Source organism: Branchiostoma belcheri, unplaced genomic scaffold (assembly GCF_001625305.1).
Source record: "Branchiostoma belcheri isolate BF01 breed outbred unplaced genomic scaffold, Haploidv18h27 scaffold330, whole genome shotgun sequence".
NCBI lineage: Eukaryota > Metazoa > Chordata > Leptocardii > Amphioxiformes > Branchiostomatidae > Branchiostoma > Branchiostoma belcheri.
Genome location: NW_017803944.1, coordinates 62881 through 75043, shown reverse-complemented (window position 1 = coordinate 75043; position 12163 = coordinate 62881). Strand labels below are relative to the sequence as shown.

At 42.1% G+C, this 12163-nt stretch overlaps 1 protein-coding gene across 1 annotated transcript; it reads right to left on the bottom strand.

The window, feature by feature from the left end:
* Positions 1-748: 748 nt before the first annotated feature.
* LOC109475317 lies at positions 749-11388 on the bottom strand. Its single transcript, XM_019775929.1, has 13 exons — positions 10956-11388; positions 9538-9654; positions 8835-9096; positions 6694-6845; positions 6311-6532; positions 5771-5959; positions 4167-4510; positions 4011-4055; positions 3719-3828; positions 3200-3378; positions 2517-2834; positions 1718-1850; positions 749-1204 (listed from the first exon to the last, which is right to left on the bottom strand). The coding sequence occupies exons 1-13, from the start codon at positions 11386-11388 to the stop codon at positions 832-834; spliced, it is 2877 nt and encodes a 958-aa protein (XP_019631488.1). The 3' UTR covers positions 749-831.
* Between the last annotated feature and the right edge of the window lie 775 nt (positions 11389-12163).

Here is a 12163-nt window from a genome sequence, read left to right as displayed (position 1 = left end):
GATGGGATAATCACGTGACAAGAGACAGTAATATACAGGTTTTAGGTATAGGTTTTAGATATATTCTTGGTCATAATTACTATAATTACACAAAAGCTACTTGTTATCCTAACGCAAAATTTTTACAGATCAAGAAAAATAGTCTACATGTAATAGATGGACAAATTCTTTTCCCCGGTTTTTCCCTATTGGTCTCAAGACTAACCCTATCTGATAGCCACCGATTAGTTTGGCAGGTCCGGCTGTGTATAAATGTCCTCTGAGCTGAATAGATAACAGATGAATGTATGAATAGATGAAAGTAGATGCAATTGTTACAGTCAAGTTGTGTTTCGTTCTGTTTACACAGGGAACCAATTCTTACAAAGTGTCACGGACAGGTCATTTCTTTGAAGGCTCTGATGAACCAAGAGTTTACAGATAGAATATGCAATCTAAGATATGAGGTGCAAGATACTGCCAAGAAGGCGACTCTAATAGTACATCTCGGTTCATTTCCACTCTTTGAAAACACCACAAGTCTTTCCTGGTTAGATACGTAACTTAACTTAGATATATATGTTGTCTCCTTTATATGCTCCATACGAACTATAAGCCCCATTGCACACATTCACCTTCGTATGGTATTGATCATACTGAAGATACAAATTTAGTATGTATGTTCCACCAGTGGGGTTACTACCTTACTAAAGTTCTCAAAGGACTACAGCCCTTGTAAGGGCATGTCCTGACTGCACATGCATGTTACTTAAAGCTGAATCAATGCATAATAATCATAATAATCACGTCGCACTTTTTGGTTGTGTTAAGGCACGTTTACACAACTCTAATTTACTTGCCCAGATACATGGTCATGGGCACGGCCACGGCAATGCTGATGACGTACATGACAAGGCAGAGCCTGTCCAGGACCTTAGCCAGCAGGGTGTAGTCAGACACCTCCTGCTCGTTCTTCATGGCCTCGGCCTGCTCCTCCATGTTACGGGAGGCGGAGGACACGGCAACCTCCAGGCGTGAGACCGCGGCCTCCAGGCGCGTGGGCGGCGCGGGCGGCTGACGGGCTGTCTCGCGGACATCAGCCGGGCTTTTCACGTCTACCACCGCCATGGCATCGGCAGGCCAGGCCAGCTTCTTGCTGCTGGGACCAGTCTCTCCATCGTCGCTTGCAACCTTCTTCTCTGTCAGATCTCCGAGCAGTAGGCACCTGAACAAACACCACCAAGAAAAAAATGAGGTCGATGTTTCTTTATGATACATACGTTCACTCGTATATCAATAGGCATGTCCAAACGTTCAGATTACTTTATGTTCAAAGTAGAAGCAATGAATAAAATGTTAAAATGTTACCAAGGTTGATACTTTAAAAATCAGACTGAATCTACAAAGAATCATCATCTACAAAGAAATATACAAAATCTACAAAGAAAAGAGCCTAAAATACATACTAATTTGCAGCTTGGAAGGGTAACAGATGCAGAAAAAGTTTATAAAAGTATTAAGTTGCTAATTTGATTCCATCGTATAAAAATAGATAACGAATCTTTCCTGGTACGTTAAATTCATATCAGCCTAAACATGTAAAAGGGCCTAATAAACCTTATAACTTAAAAAAACGAAACAACAATAAAGATGTATGAGTTTCACTTAAAGGGTATTTGTCTATTTCTGTACATTTCTATTCGGTCTAACCTGAGCTAGTGTTACGAAGAGTACATACTTTGCCATGTAACGGAGAAAGAAGGTCTTCGCCATTGGAGACAGGCTCCCCTGCCTGTCATGAATAGTGATGATGGCCATGGTGAAGAAGAGGAAAAGTCCCATCAGCGCCATGCACACTACGATCAGCGCGGCTGTAATAGCATCCGTGGTTAACAGTTACCGACATGTTCCGGGAATATTTACCACGGTTAACAGTTACCCTAAGCAACCTAAGCACAAAATACGAATGAAATCCAATGAGGACTGTAAATCTGTTTTGCTAAGACTACACCCGCTCTCGAACTACTACTTATAGATGGACGGACACTAGTGACCTAATAGGCATTTACAACGATGATAACGGAACAGTTTTCTGTTTGCTACGGTGATCATCTGTATTTTCACACCGAGTAATTTGACGTGAACAACTGTCGCTAGTGTCCGTCCATCTATAAGTAGTGGTTCGAGAGCGGGTGTAGTCTTAGCAAAACAGATTTACAGTCCTCATTGGATTTCATTAGTATTTTGTGCTTAGGTTGCTTAGGATTATTTATTCAGAATTAGTGTCTGCAAGAAGATAAAGTTTTAGGTTTCAAGTTCCAAGAATTACCCATTGATTTACGGAGTCCGGCCTGGCCATGAGGAAGATATCTAAGGGTTTACTTAATGTCGCGCAGATAAATTCTACGTACTTAAAATGCACAAGTGGCAGAAAACCAGATGAATGGAATCAAGAAGGTATTTCAGTTTCCAACTAGTTTAAAATTCTAAACTAAGGAAAACATTTACAACATGGTCGCATCTATATGTTAACTCACCGAAAAATGGCAGCGCCCCCTTGACAGGAAGCACATCCGTCACGAACACGAGAGACACGACCACGGAGAGTTGAATGGTCACTCCGAACGAGATCCGGTCCCCCCTGTCCAGTGGCATGACGAATGTGATGACCATCAGCGTCACCAGGATGACACAGGGTCCAACAGTAGTGGCGATGTGGAACAGCGGGATCCTCTCCAGCTGAACAGTGAAGCACGCCTCCGTCTTGTCTTTTGCGAAGATCATGTCCTTCCGGTACCATTCGCCCTCCAGTTGTTGGTTAGACAGGACACCACAGGGACTGCCATCTTGGCATTCTGTGTTCGACAAATCATTGTAACAAACTATCAGTAAAATAGTTAACTTTTTCATGACAAGAGTAGCCAAAAAGTATGCAGACAAAATCAGATTTTATATTGACAAGAATCCGATTTTCCTTAATTTTTACATTGAATATGGGAAAGAACATATATCAAAACCATAATATAATCACTGCAATATCATCATCATTATTATCATCATTGGTAAACAGTGACCGGGATGTCAACCGTGACAAACAGTTGCCAGATCGCTCCGTTAAAATATTATATTTAATTTACATGATTTTTTATTTATTGATTTATATTCATAAAAGTTATTTTGATATCGACATCTTTTTTATAGAATACTTCCAATTTCATACCGATGGTTGAAGAAAATGCAGCAAAGCAGATGTTGCATTCCATGGTGTCTGCAGGGAAGTAGAAGGGGTCCGCATCACACACGGTGGTGGTCAGGGTTTCTACACTCCAGGTTACCTGACCATTGCTACTGATCCAGACCGGAACGATTTTTGGTAGGCCTTGGTATAAAGGATTAGCACTGTGGAGTAATCAGAAGTTTTTTACAAGTTAATTTACTGGTAAGATAACCATCATCTAGTGTCAAACTGATTAAACCATTCCTAGCATTGTATCCCAGTGTCAACAAAAATATTGTCGGTCATTTTGTTAGTTATATTTTAAGGTAATTGTGTAATGTTTGGCACTACAGGATCATTTTTATTTAACGGGTACTTTAAATGACATACAAGACTTAAAATCAGTGTAATGTTATTTTCATTAATTATCTTACAAGTAAAATGCTATTTTCTGCAGTTCAGGACATTCAGGCATGGTTCATTTTCGATTCAATGATAATAGTTTTAAAAGACACTACATACTTCCCCTTCAGAGTAAGTGTAGGGGTCCAGATGCTGCTGCCAGGGACGCTGATATTCGAGATGTTGTTGTAGTACTTTGGATCCCAGCTCAGTCGGCTGTCCTGCCATGTCTGGAGTAATAAGAAACAAATTATTACTGTGTTGGTTACAACAAAGAATTATACAGCAAAATTATAGCAAAATTATGATGATGATAGCAAAACACATAATCCTCCTAATAAAAACGAGACATGGTTATATGAATGCGATATTATTCTATAAGTGCACAGATATTTAATAACTGTGGACTTACGAAATGGATGACGACAGAGGCAACCAGCTGCTCCTTCTTTTCCTCCTGAAAGATTAAGTTACAGCATCGGTCAGTTATGTTTTGATCCCTCCGCGAACTGTCTATTTGTCATAAATAAACGAGGATTTAAAATGTGTTACAGATACTGAAACTCACCAAGTCAACGATCTGTTCTACAGATCCATGAAAGCTGATGACGGGTCGGATGTGGTTCTCAATCCGAGTAGGGGTCTCTGCCTCGTTAGGGTTGTCAGTCTCAGCACGGTTCTCAGTGACGGTAGGGTTGTCAGTGTCGGTAGGGTTCCCAGTGTCGGTAGGGTTCTCAGTGTTGGTAGGGTTCCCAGTGTCGGTAGGGTTCTCAGTGTTGGTAGGGTTGTCAGTGTTGGTAGGGTTCTCAGTGTCGCTAGGGTTGTCAGGCTGGGTACGGCTAACAGGCTCAGGTGCCAGGTTGCGATTGTTCACATCGAGCAGGTCGGCTTTCAGTCTATCCTCGAAATTCACTGAGGAAGAGACAATACATACCTATCGTTAGGAAGACACATATATCAACAGATTTTTTAACTTTGAGATTGACCATGATGGTATGTTTTGGCTTTGCATTTTATGTTAAAAGAAATCTAATAAACCTTTATAAGTTTGAATGTTGTTCATGCGTTCTAAATTAAAAATACTTTTGTAAATTATGACTATTGTTTATTTGTTTATTTAGGACCTTAACAAACAAAAAATCCTAAAATGACACACATTTGCTCGGGAGCAAATGCAGCAAATGGCTTCACCACATCCCGCGTACCAAAAATGGATCTGTCCCCCTCCCCACACACAGCCATTTCCAATACTCAATGTTAAGGTCATTCTTGGAAGAATCATATTATGTAGTTACAAGTGGGCCCATGTATTTGCATGTTGCAGGTACATAAAATTGCACCAGACATTATGCCAAATCTTTACAGATAACCCCCATAATCATAGGCAAAAATGTCAACAAAGGTCAATGACCTTACCTACCACAGTGCTACATGTATCTGTAGCTAACTTGGTTGAAAGAATTTTTAAACCAAATTTGAAAAAATGTTTAAAAAATGGCAAGGTATATAAAAATATAGGTTATGTGATATATTTCCATTGATTAATAAATTAGTTCCCTCCTTTTTCCTGGCCAAAAAGACAAATATGTGCCACCACGCAGGTCTTTATTAATTAAATAGCCAAATAGGAACCACATCTACAAACATGGCCACACCTGCTACTGTCTTTATGCTCATATTTGGACATGGAGCTCCTGCCCCCATGCCCAAATATGGTAACACTCTAAATATGGTAAAACATACTGCTATAGTACATTACCAATGACACATCCAAGAAGTCCAAATTAAACTATTCTAAAAGCCTGTATTATGAATATGACTAAAAAAAACGTTTTTTGGGGGCGGGCGGTGATAAATAAAGATATTGAATTCATTTGAAGACTTGACATGAAGAGCAGAAGAAAAAGTAGGAACACGAGGAAAACAATATATCTTCACTGCATCCGTACATGGTGAAACCATAATAAATGAAACGTGACAGTGCAAAGGAGGTAGAAAGCTTAACTTTCTCGCTCTTAATCAATGTACATAACAATTGGAAGAATATTTAAAATAAAATATTATTTAATAGGTTTGGCAATAAGTAGGACTTACCTATTCTTCTAAACTGCATCTAATTAAATTGTGCAAGTGTAGAAAATGCAGGCGTACTCAGACCTAATAGTCATTCACCTGAACAACTGGGCTTGTCATGTTGCCAGAAGCCTCCTTCGACGCATCTCACTTCGGTAGGATACCCGGGCTTTATGTAGTACCCCTCGTTGCAGGTGAAGGCGATCCTTTCTCCCACGTAGTAGAACCTCTTCATAGGGCTTCTATTGCCGTAGTCAGGAGGACCGATGTCCCAGCAGCCTCTCGTATCTGAGTTAGCATAGGCAATGGTAAGGTAAATCAATCATTATTATGGAGAAAAGGACCAGAATTGAACTCCGTATAAAAAAAAGAAACCAAAGATTTGGCCTGGAGCAGAACAACACAGAGTTCAAAGTTCAGAGTCTAGATCACTCCTACGTATTTTGTTCTTGCATAAAAATAGTGTAAAGCACAGACACATGTGAGAGACTGAGAGGAATGCCTGTGACTTTGTTAGCACTATACTACTTATGAGTGAATATCGTCAGATTAGAGTTGTCTAGTATTTTAATATAAAATGTCTGAGAACCACGGACATAAATCTCGGGTGTGGTCTCGGGAACAAGGTATGGTTCTTACTGCAGGAAACGACGTCGCATTCCTGCTGGCTGCCATCTTCCACCAGACAAAATGGCCGCCCCAGACCGGTAGGGTTACGGCAGTAGTTGTTATCCATGTTGGCCCAGGGGTACGCGGCTGGGTAGAACCCTCCCTGCGCTGCGGACCACTTCACACACTCTGCCCCGGACTTGGCTGTACTCCGTGTGCCGCGGTAGTTCATGCCGCCACCGTGGTAGCAAACTGAGGAGGAAAAAACGGCCACAAATCAGCAATTTATCCTAAAGGTAAACAAATAAATGCACCTCTAAATGCATGATTGTTCGTAAATACCAGGGAATGGGAACATGCCAATTACAAATGCTACAGCCAGCAGAAAGTCATGAGTCTATTTCTCTCTTTACCTTCGCCGTTCCTAGTCGCTGGTTCAGGGTTCCAACAGTCGTGCTGTGGTGGTGGAAACAAGTCACAGGATGGGAACCGCTTCTTCATCCGGGGATCAGCCATGTTGAGGACTTCCTCACACCACGAACGGCACGGTAGCAGTGGTTTGTTCCTAAATACACAGGCAGATTTAGGAATATCAACATGAGGTTTTCTTACTTTTAAAACACACTAAAAAGAAAATGCAATTTAAGCACGAACGTTTACGTTTCATTTGATTTGAATATGAACGAACTTATTGCTAACCATAACTGTGGAATAATAAAACTTACCAATACTTAAAAGTAGCGTTTAAAACACGCCTCGGCGACGTGATTCTCTTTTGATGTAAGTGATGATCATGGGGTCTGTTTTGGTTATTGTGTGCTTGTTTAAGGATGTGGGCCAGTCATTAGTTTCTCACGAGGATTTCATAATAAACATACCCTTGAAAATAAGGGTATTCTAGCATTTATTCATAAATTACGCAAATTAGGACCCAATTTGAATAAATTATGTTTAGTGATGTTCACCTTCACTGAACTGCCAGTATGGCAAGTACTAAATTCCCAGCAATTACCACTATAACATTGTATAGTTCATATTAATTATGTAAATTAGGTATTTATTTACTTAATGAATATCTGCTTAAGATCTTGTCTTTCTCAATTACAAATGTCACAAGTGTTTTAAAGCCCTAACATCGAACACAGCAGATTTATAGAATTGCTTCATTAATTATGCAAATTAGATGATGATTTTCATAATTGTAATTCAATTATATCAAGCATCACTTAACCCTATTCAGACCGGGTAGGCTTTTGAGGCCCGCGCCCAATTTCATCTCAGATAGCGCCTGAACGGCTTGCACTAGAACAGTCAAATTTGGTGACTTTTCCCAAAAAATATCTGGGAACAATTTCATATTAATTAGATGAGTTCCTGATTTTTTGCGTTGCCATGGCAACGGGGTTCTGACGGGAAATTTTTGGAAAAATCGGTAATTTTGGTTCAAACATAAAATTTTTCTAGGTTTAATGTTTAATTAAACTTCCTTTTTAACATCAATAACAATTATACATAATTTCTATCATTAAATATTTATAATTTATGCTAATTTGATGACGTCATCGGTCAAAATTTAAGATGGCAGACCATATAATTAGCTCTTGTGTAAGCATGTTTTTTCACTAATTTTTCGTCTCAACTCGTGTTTTTTCACATAAAACGTTCATATGAGCATCTTTAGTCCATTTGCGTTGCGTTTTGAGGCAATATCTTGTAAAAAAATGCAATTTTCAAAATTCAAGATTTCTTATCCAAGATGACCGACAGCTTAATTATGCATGACGTCATTTTATGGGCAACATAAGTATTAGCAGACGTTAATATTCCCTCGTAGACACTTTTTGTTAAAGTTTGGTTGTATTCCATTAAGTTTTACGGAAAAAATGTTACGGAAAAAATTATATAAATGACGCCATGATGACGTCATATGACGTCATAATTTCACAAAAATTGTTATGAATTAATGTAATTACTCCACCATTCTCTGCAAATTTGGTGGCCCTATGATGTGGTTGTTGAGTTACAGGTGGCGGGCCCCCCCCCCACCGGTCTGAGCATGCCCAAAAAAGCCCGGTCTGAATAGGGTTAAGCTACCTATTTACCAAAATACCAAAAATCACGACGATCCGTCAACCTCTCTTTTAGATAAAAAGAAATCGTCCAGTTCCATAACAAGCAGTTCCATAACAAGCTGATAGGGGGCCTTTACTCGCATGACTTCTTTCTAAGCACTTCCATCTAAAGTTCATGACCCTAGCATGTCCCGATCGCGAAATATCAAGACCAGAAGTTCCGCTGCAGTACCTAGGGAAGCCACGAGGGACCCAAAATCCTATCATTTTTGGATTTAGTCACACCCTACCAATCCTGCAAGTATGAAACCAATCCTCCTGTCGTTCTTTAGTTATCTTGTTGACAAAATTTAATTCCCTATTGAATGCTTTACGTGGAATTCTTAGAATATTTTCAACTCAATAGCAGTACTATTCCAACGGCTCCTCCCCTGAGGCGTCGTCAAAAATCATGATCAACGTAACGAAGCATGTTTACTCACATGCAAGAGGTCGCGTTGTCTGCATTACGAGACAAAGAGCAGGTAGTGTCGTTCTCTTTGGGTACATCACATTGCGGGAAGATCACTGTAGATGCGAATTCCCGGAACTCGGGATGTCGATTCTGTCCGTTTGTGAGCGAACTGTTGAGCAGCTCCAGGACAGAGGAATTCTTTATCTCTTCAAACGTCGTCTGACCCAGCTGATTGGGTAACATTGTAAGTCTACCGCCGAGGTTGAAATCCACAGGAATCGGCAGGCACTCTGCATATTACAAAATAGCCATTGTTCCATTCACATTCTTTAAACATCGACAGGAGGCACTGACAAAGATTTAAAAATGATCCATTAAGAATTCTGCCCGAAATGCAAGTTTAGTTTAATTTTTTTGGCAGCATCATGAAATCATCGGACTTTTACCATAATAATGATTCTATTCTATTCTTTTATTTCTATTTATTTTCTTGTTATTTTTATTTTTTTCAGCATTAAGGGCCACGACAAAACAAATAGTATAGTCAACGGACTTTGGATGATGGGAGTTAATATTGTGAGAAAAACATGCCGGGAGCAGGAGTAAATAATGCTTAATATCAAGACCTTCTTCCATTGGAAAGAAAATTGAATCTACAAGTAAGGTTATTGTACGAGCAACTGTATGATTGTGTAGGTGAGAACTAAAAGGACTTTGTGAGAGCAGCTTACCACAACCGTCCTCGTCACTCCCGTCCGAACAGTCCGTCCTCCCGTCACACCGCCTCCAGGTCAGGGTGCAGGCATGTCCGTGTCCGCACCGGAAGTACCCGAGGGGGCAGCGGATCGCTGTGTAAGGAAACAGCCTGTTAAGCGACGGTCACAACTCGCCGTGCGTGCTTTTTGTCCGTACGTTTTTGTCGTGGCTATGTCTGCTACGTTTTTTCTGCAAACGTAGGGTGGCCGGCCGAGGGAGTACGTCACTCGCAAGGTGTACGTACGTGGTCTGCACGACACGCCTGGCCGTCAGCGGTTGCGTGCATCGTACGTTGCGCAAGTGGTAAGTGAGTTGCACGTGCTTGCAACGTACGATCTCTGTGCGATTGCCACGTTGCCGCGTACAGGCCGTACCTACACGTGCGGCGTGCGCACGATTTCCTTACTCACTCGCACGTTGTAAGTGCGTGCACCTCCTGTTAACTTCATCATCACTAGCCGCCCTGGTGTCTTCCGCGGCCCGTTTCTTTGGATCTTGTCTGGTAGACTTCTTTTGAGCCTTCCTGGGCATCTTGGAGACGAGTTGGCAGTCGCCCGTCAAGTCGTCTTTATATACTGTAGAAATCAGGTGCGTTGCAAGTGCGTTGCACGTGCGTTGCACGTGCGGAGCACCTGGTATGGTGCACGTGTGTTCTGCGTGGTCATTGAGCAGGTCAACTTGGAAGTGAGGAGGAAGCACGGATGACGCAAGCACCGTGCGTGGCACTCACGTGCTTCGTGCGCTGTCCGTACAGCAATTGCACGTGAGAATAGTGAAGTTAGACTCACGGAGTCCGTACGTTGCACGCTCATAGGCTGTACGGGGCACGCGCGTCGCACGTACTCGCACGCACGGGTGGTAAATCCGCAGACCGCACGTAGAAAAAGTATTACATGCACTTAAGGTTCTACGGCGTGTCTGCGTGCTCCCAAATCCGTAGGATTCCGTACGGAGGTGGTACTCACCACGCACGGATGCCCTACGTTTGCCCACGTTTTTGCACGTAGACAGCACGCAGAAGCACGTACGGCGAGTTGTGACCGAGGCTTAAGGTAGAACTGTAACATTTGCAATGTTTGCCGTAACATAGTCCAGCCCAACTACTGATCTGGTTATTTTGACTTTAACAACGAGGTTCAAGTTGATAGTGACCAGCCCCTCCAGCTTGTTCCGTCATATTGTTACATAATTTGTTCCAACACCATATATGGTGACCAGTCCCTGGAGGTCGGCCCTGCCACTTTGCTACATCAATTTAACCAAACAACAAGGATCACTGTGAGACAACCGTGTGGTCCGGGTCATTGACATTAATTTGGAGTTGAAGAAGAGGAAACGGACCAAAATAAGTTTGCTAATTTGCAGAAGTAAAGTTGACATAATTTTGACATACCGTCCTTCAGCTGGCAGATGAAGTTGGATGCGGACGAGCACGGCGCGTTGTTCCATCTGGCCCCGAGGTGGTTGACACAGTCTCCTCCGTTACTGTTGGGTTCCCCTGGCTGCCACCCAGTCCAGTCTGCGGTTGGGCTGTATGGAGTTCCATCTTCCCACGCCCACCGTCCCTCTCCGTTCTGTTTGTTCAGGCCGAACCAGAAAGGAGAGTTGGGATCCACGGCGTTCTTGAGGTCCAACAAGACGTCGTTCATGTCTCTGTCCTTCGGCATGGCGAGGAGCCCCCCGTCCGCTGCACACACCTGTCTGGCCTGACTGTAGGTTTTTACTTGGTTGTACGCCTTGAAGCACGAATCCCCGTATGAGGTGTAACTCACTGGACAACCTACAGAAATATTATATCCTTTAAGCTTTGTAATAATCAAATTCATACTATTTTAGGAAACTAGTTCATAACTGCATAGAGAACTGGTATCCCACAATAACTCTCAGACTCGACTTCCTCTTCTCGACAAATCAGTCACTGTTAAACTCTCCCACTCAGACTCGACTGGAGCAATGTGATTTAAAATCGGTTCCCATTAACTGACAGAAACAGAAATTAGCACAGTATTAGGTCTTAACAAAAAAGAACGCATTGCCGAGTCTTTATTAACTACTTACCGCCTTGCAATAGCGTAGTGACCGGAGCCGGGCTTTGCTCCACAGTCATAGGTGTGATGACCGGAGCAGTGTTTCCCTCAGCAGTTAAAGGTGTGGTGACCGGAGTTGTGTTTCCCCTCAGCAGTGGTACGTGTAGTGACTGGAGATGTGTTTCCCTCAGCAGTGGTACGTGTAGTGACTGGAGATGTGTTTCCCTCAGCAGTGGTACGTGTAGTGACTGGAGATGTGTTTCCCTCGGCAGTGGTACGTGTAGTGACTGGAGATGTGTTTCCCTCAGCAGTCGAAGGTGTAGTGACTGGAGTCGTGATTCCCTCAGCAGTCAAAGGTGTAGCGACTGGAGCTGTGCTTGTCTTCACAGTTGTTGTTGCTGGTGATGTAGGGATCACTGAAATGTTTGAATAGAAAGCCGAGCATTTCAACTGTGCACCAAGTGATGTGGACACCACGATATGTACAATATGTACCAAAGACGACAATTGCTAATATTAGGATGCACTTCTTACACTTCTTCATTCGGACACAATGATACGTTATATATAATAT

Coding starts and splice junctions, on each gene's coding strand:
- LOC109475317 (XM_019775929.1), bottom strand. CDS start 11,388: ATGAATTTGATTATTACAAAGCTTAAAGGATATAATATTTCTGTAGGT. Junction 6,533..6,693: donor AGCGACTAGGAACGGCGAAG/GTAAAGAGAGAA, acceptor TTTCCTCCTCAG/TTTGCTACCACGGTGGCGGC. Junction 1,851..2,516: donor GGGGGCGCTGCCATTTTTCG/GTGAGTTAACAT, acceptor ATGCTATTACAG/CCGCGCTGATCGTAGTGTGC.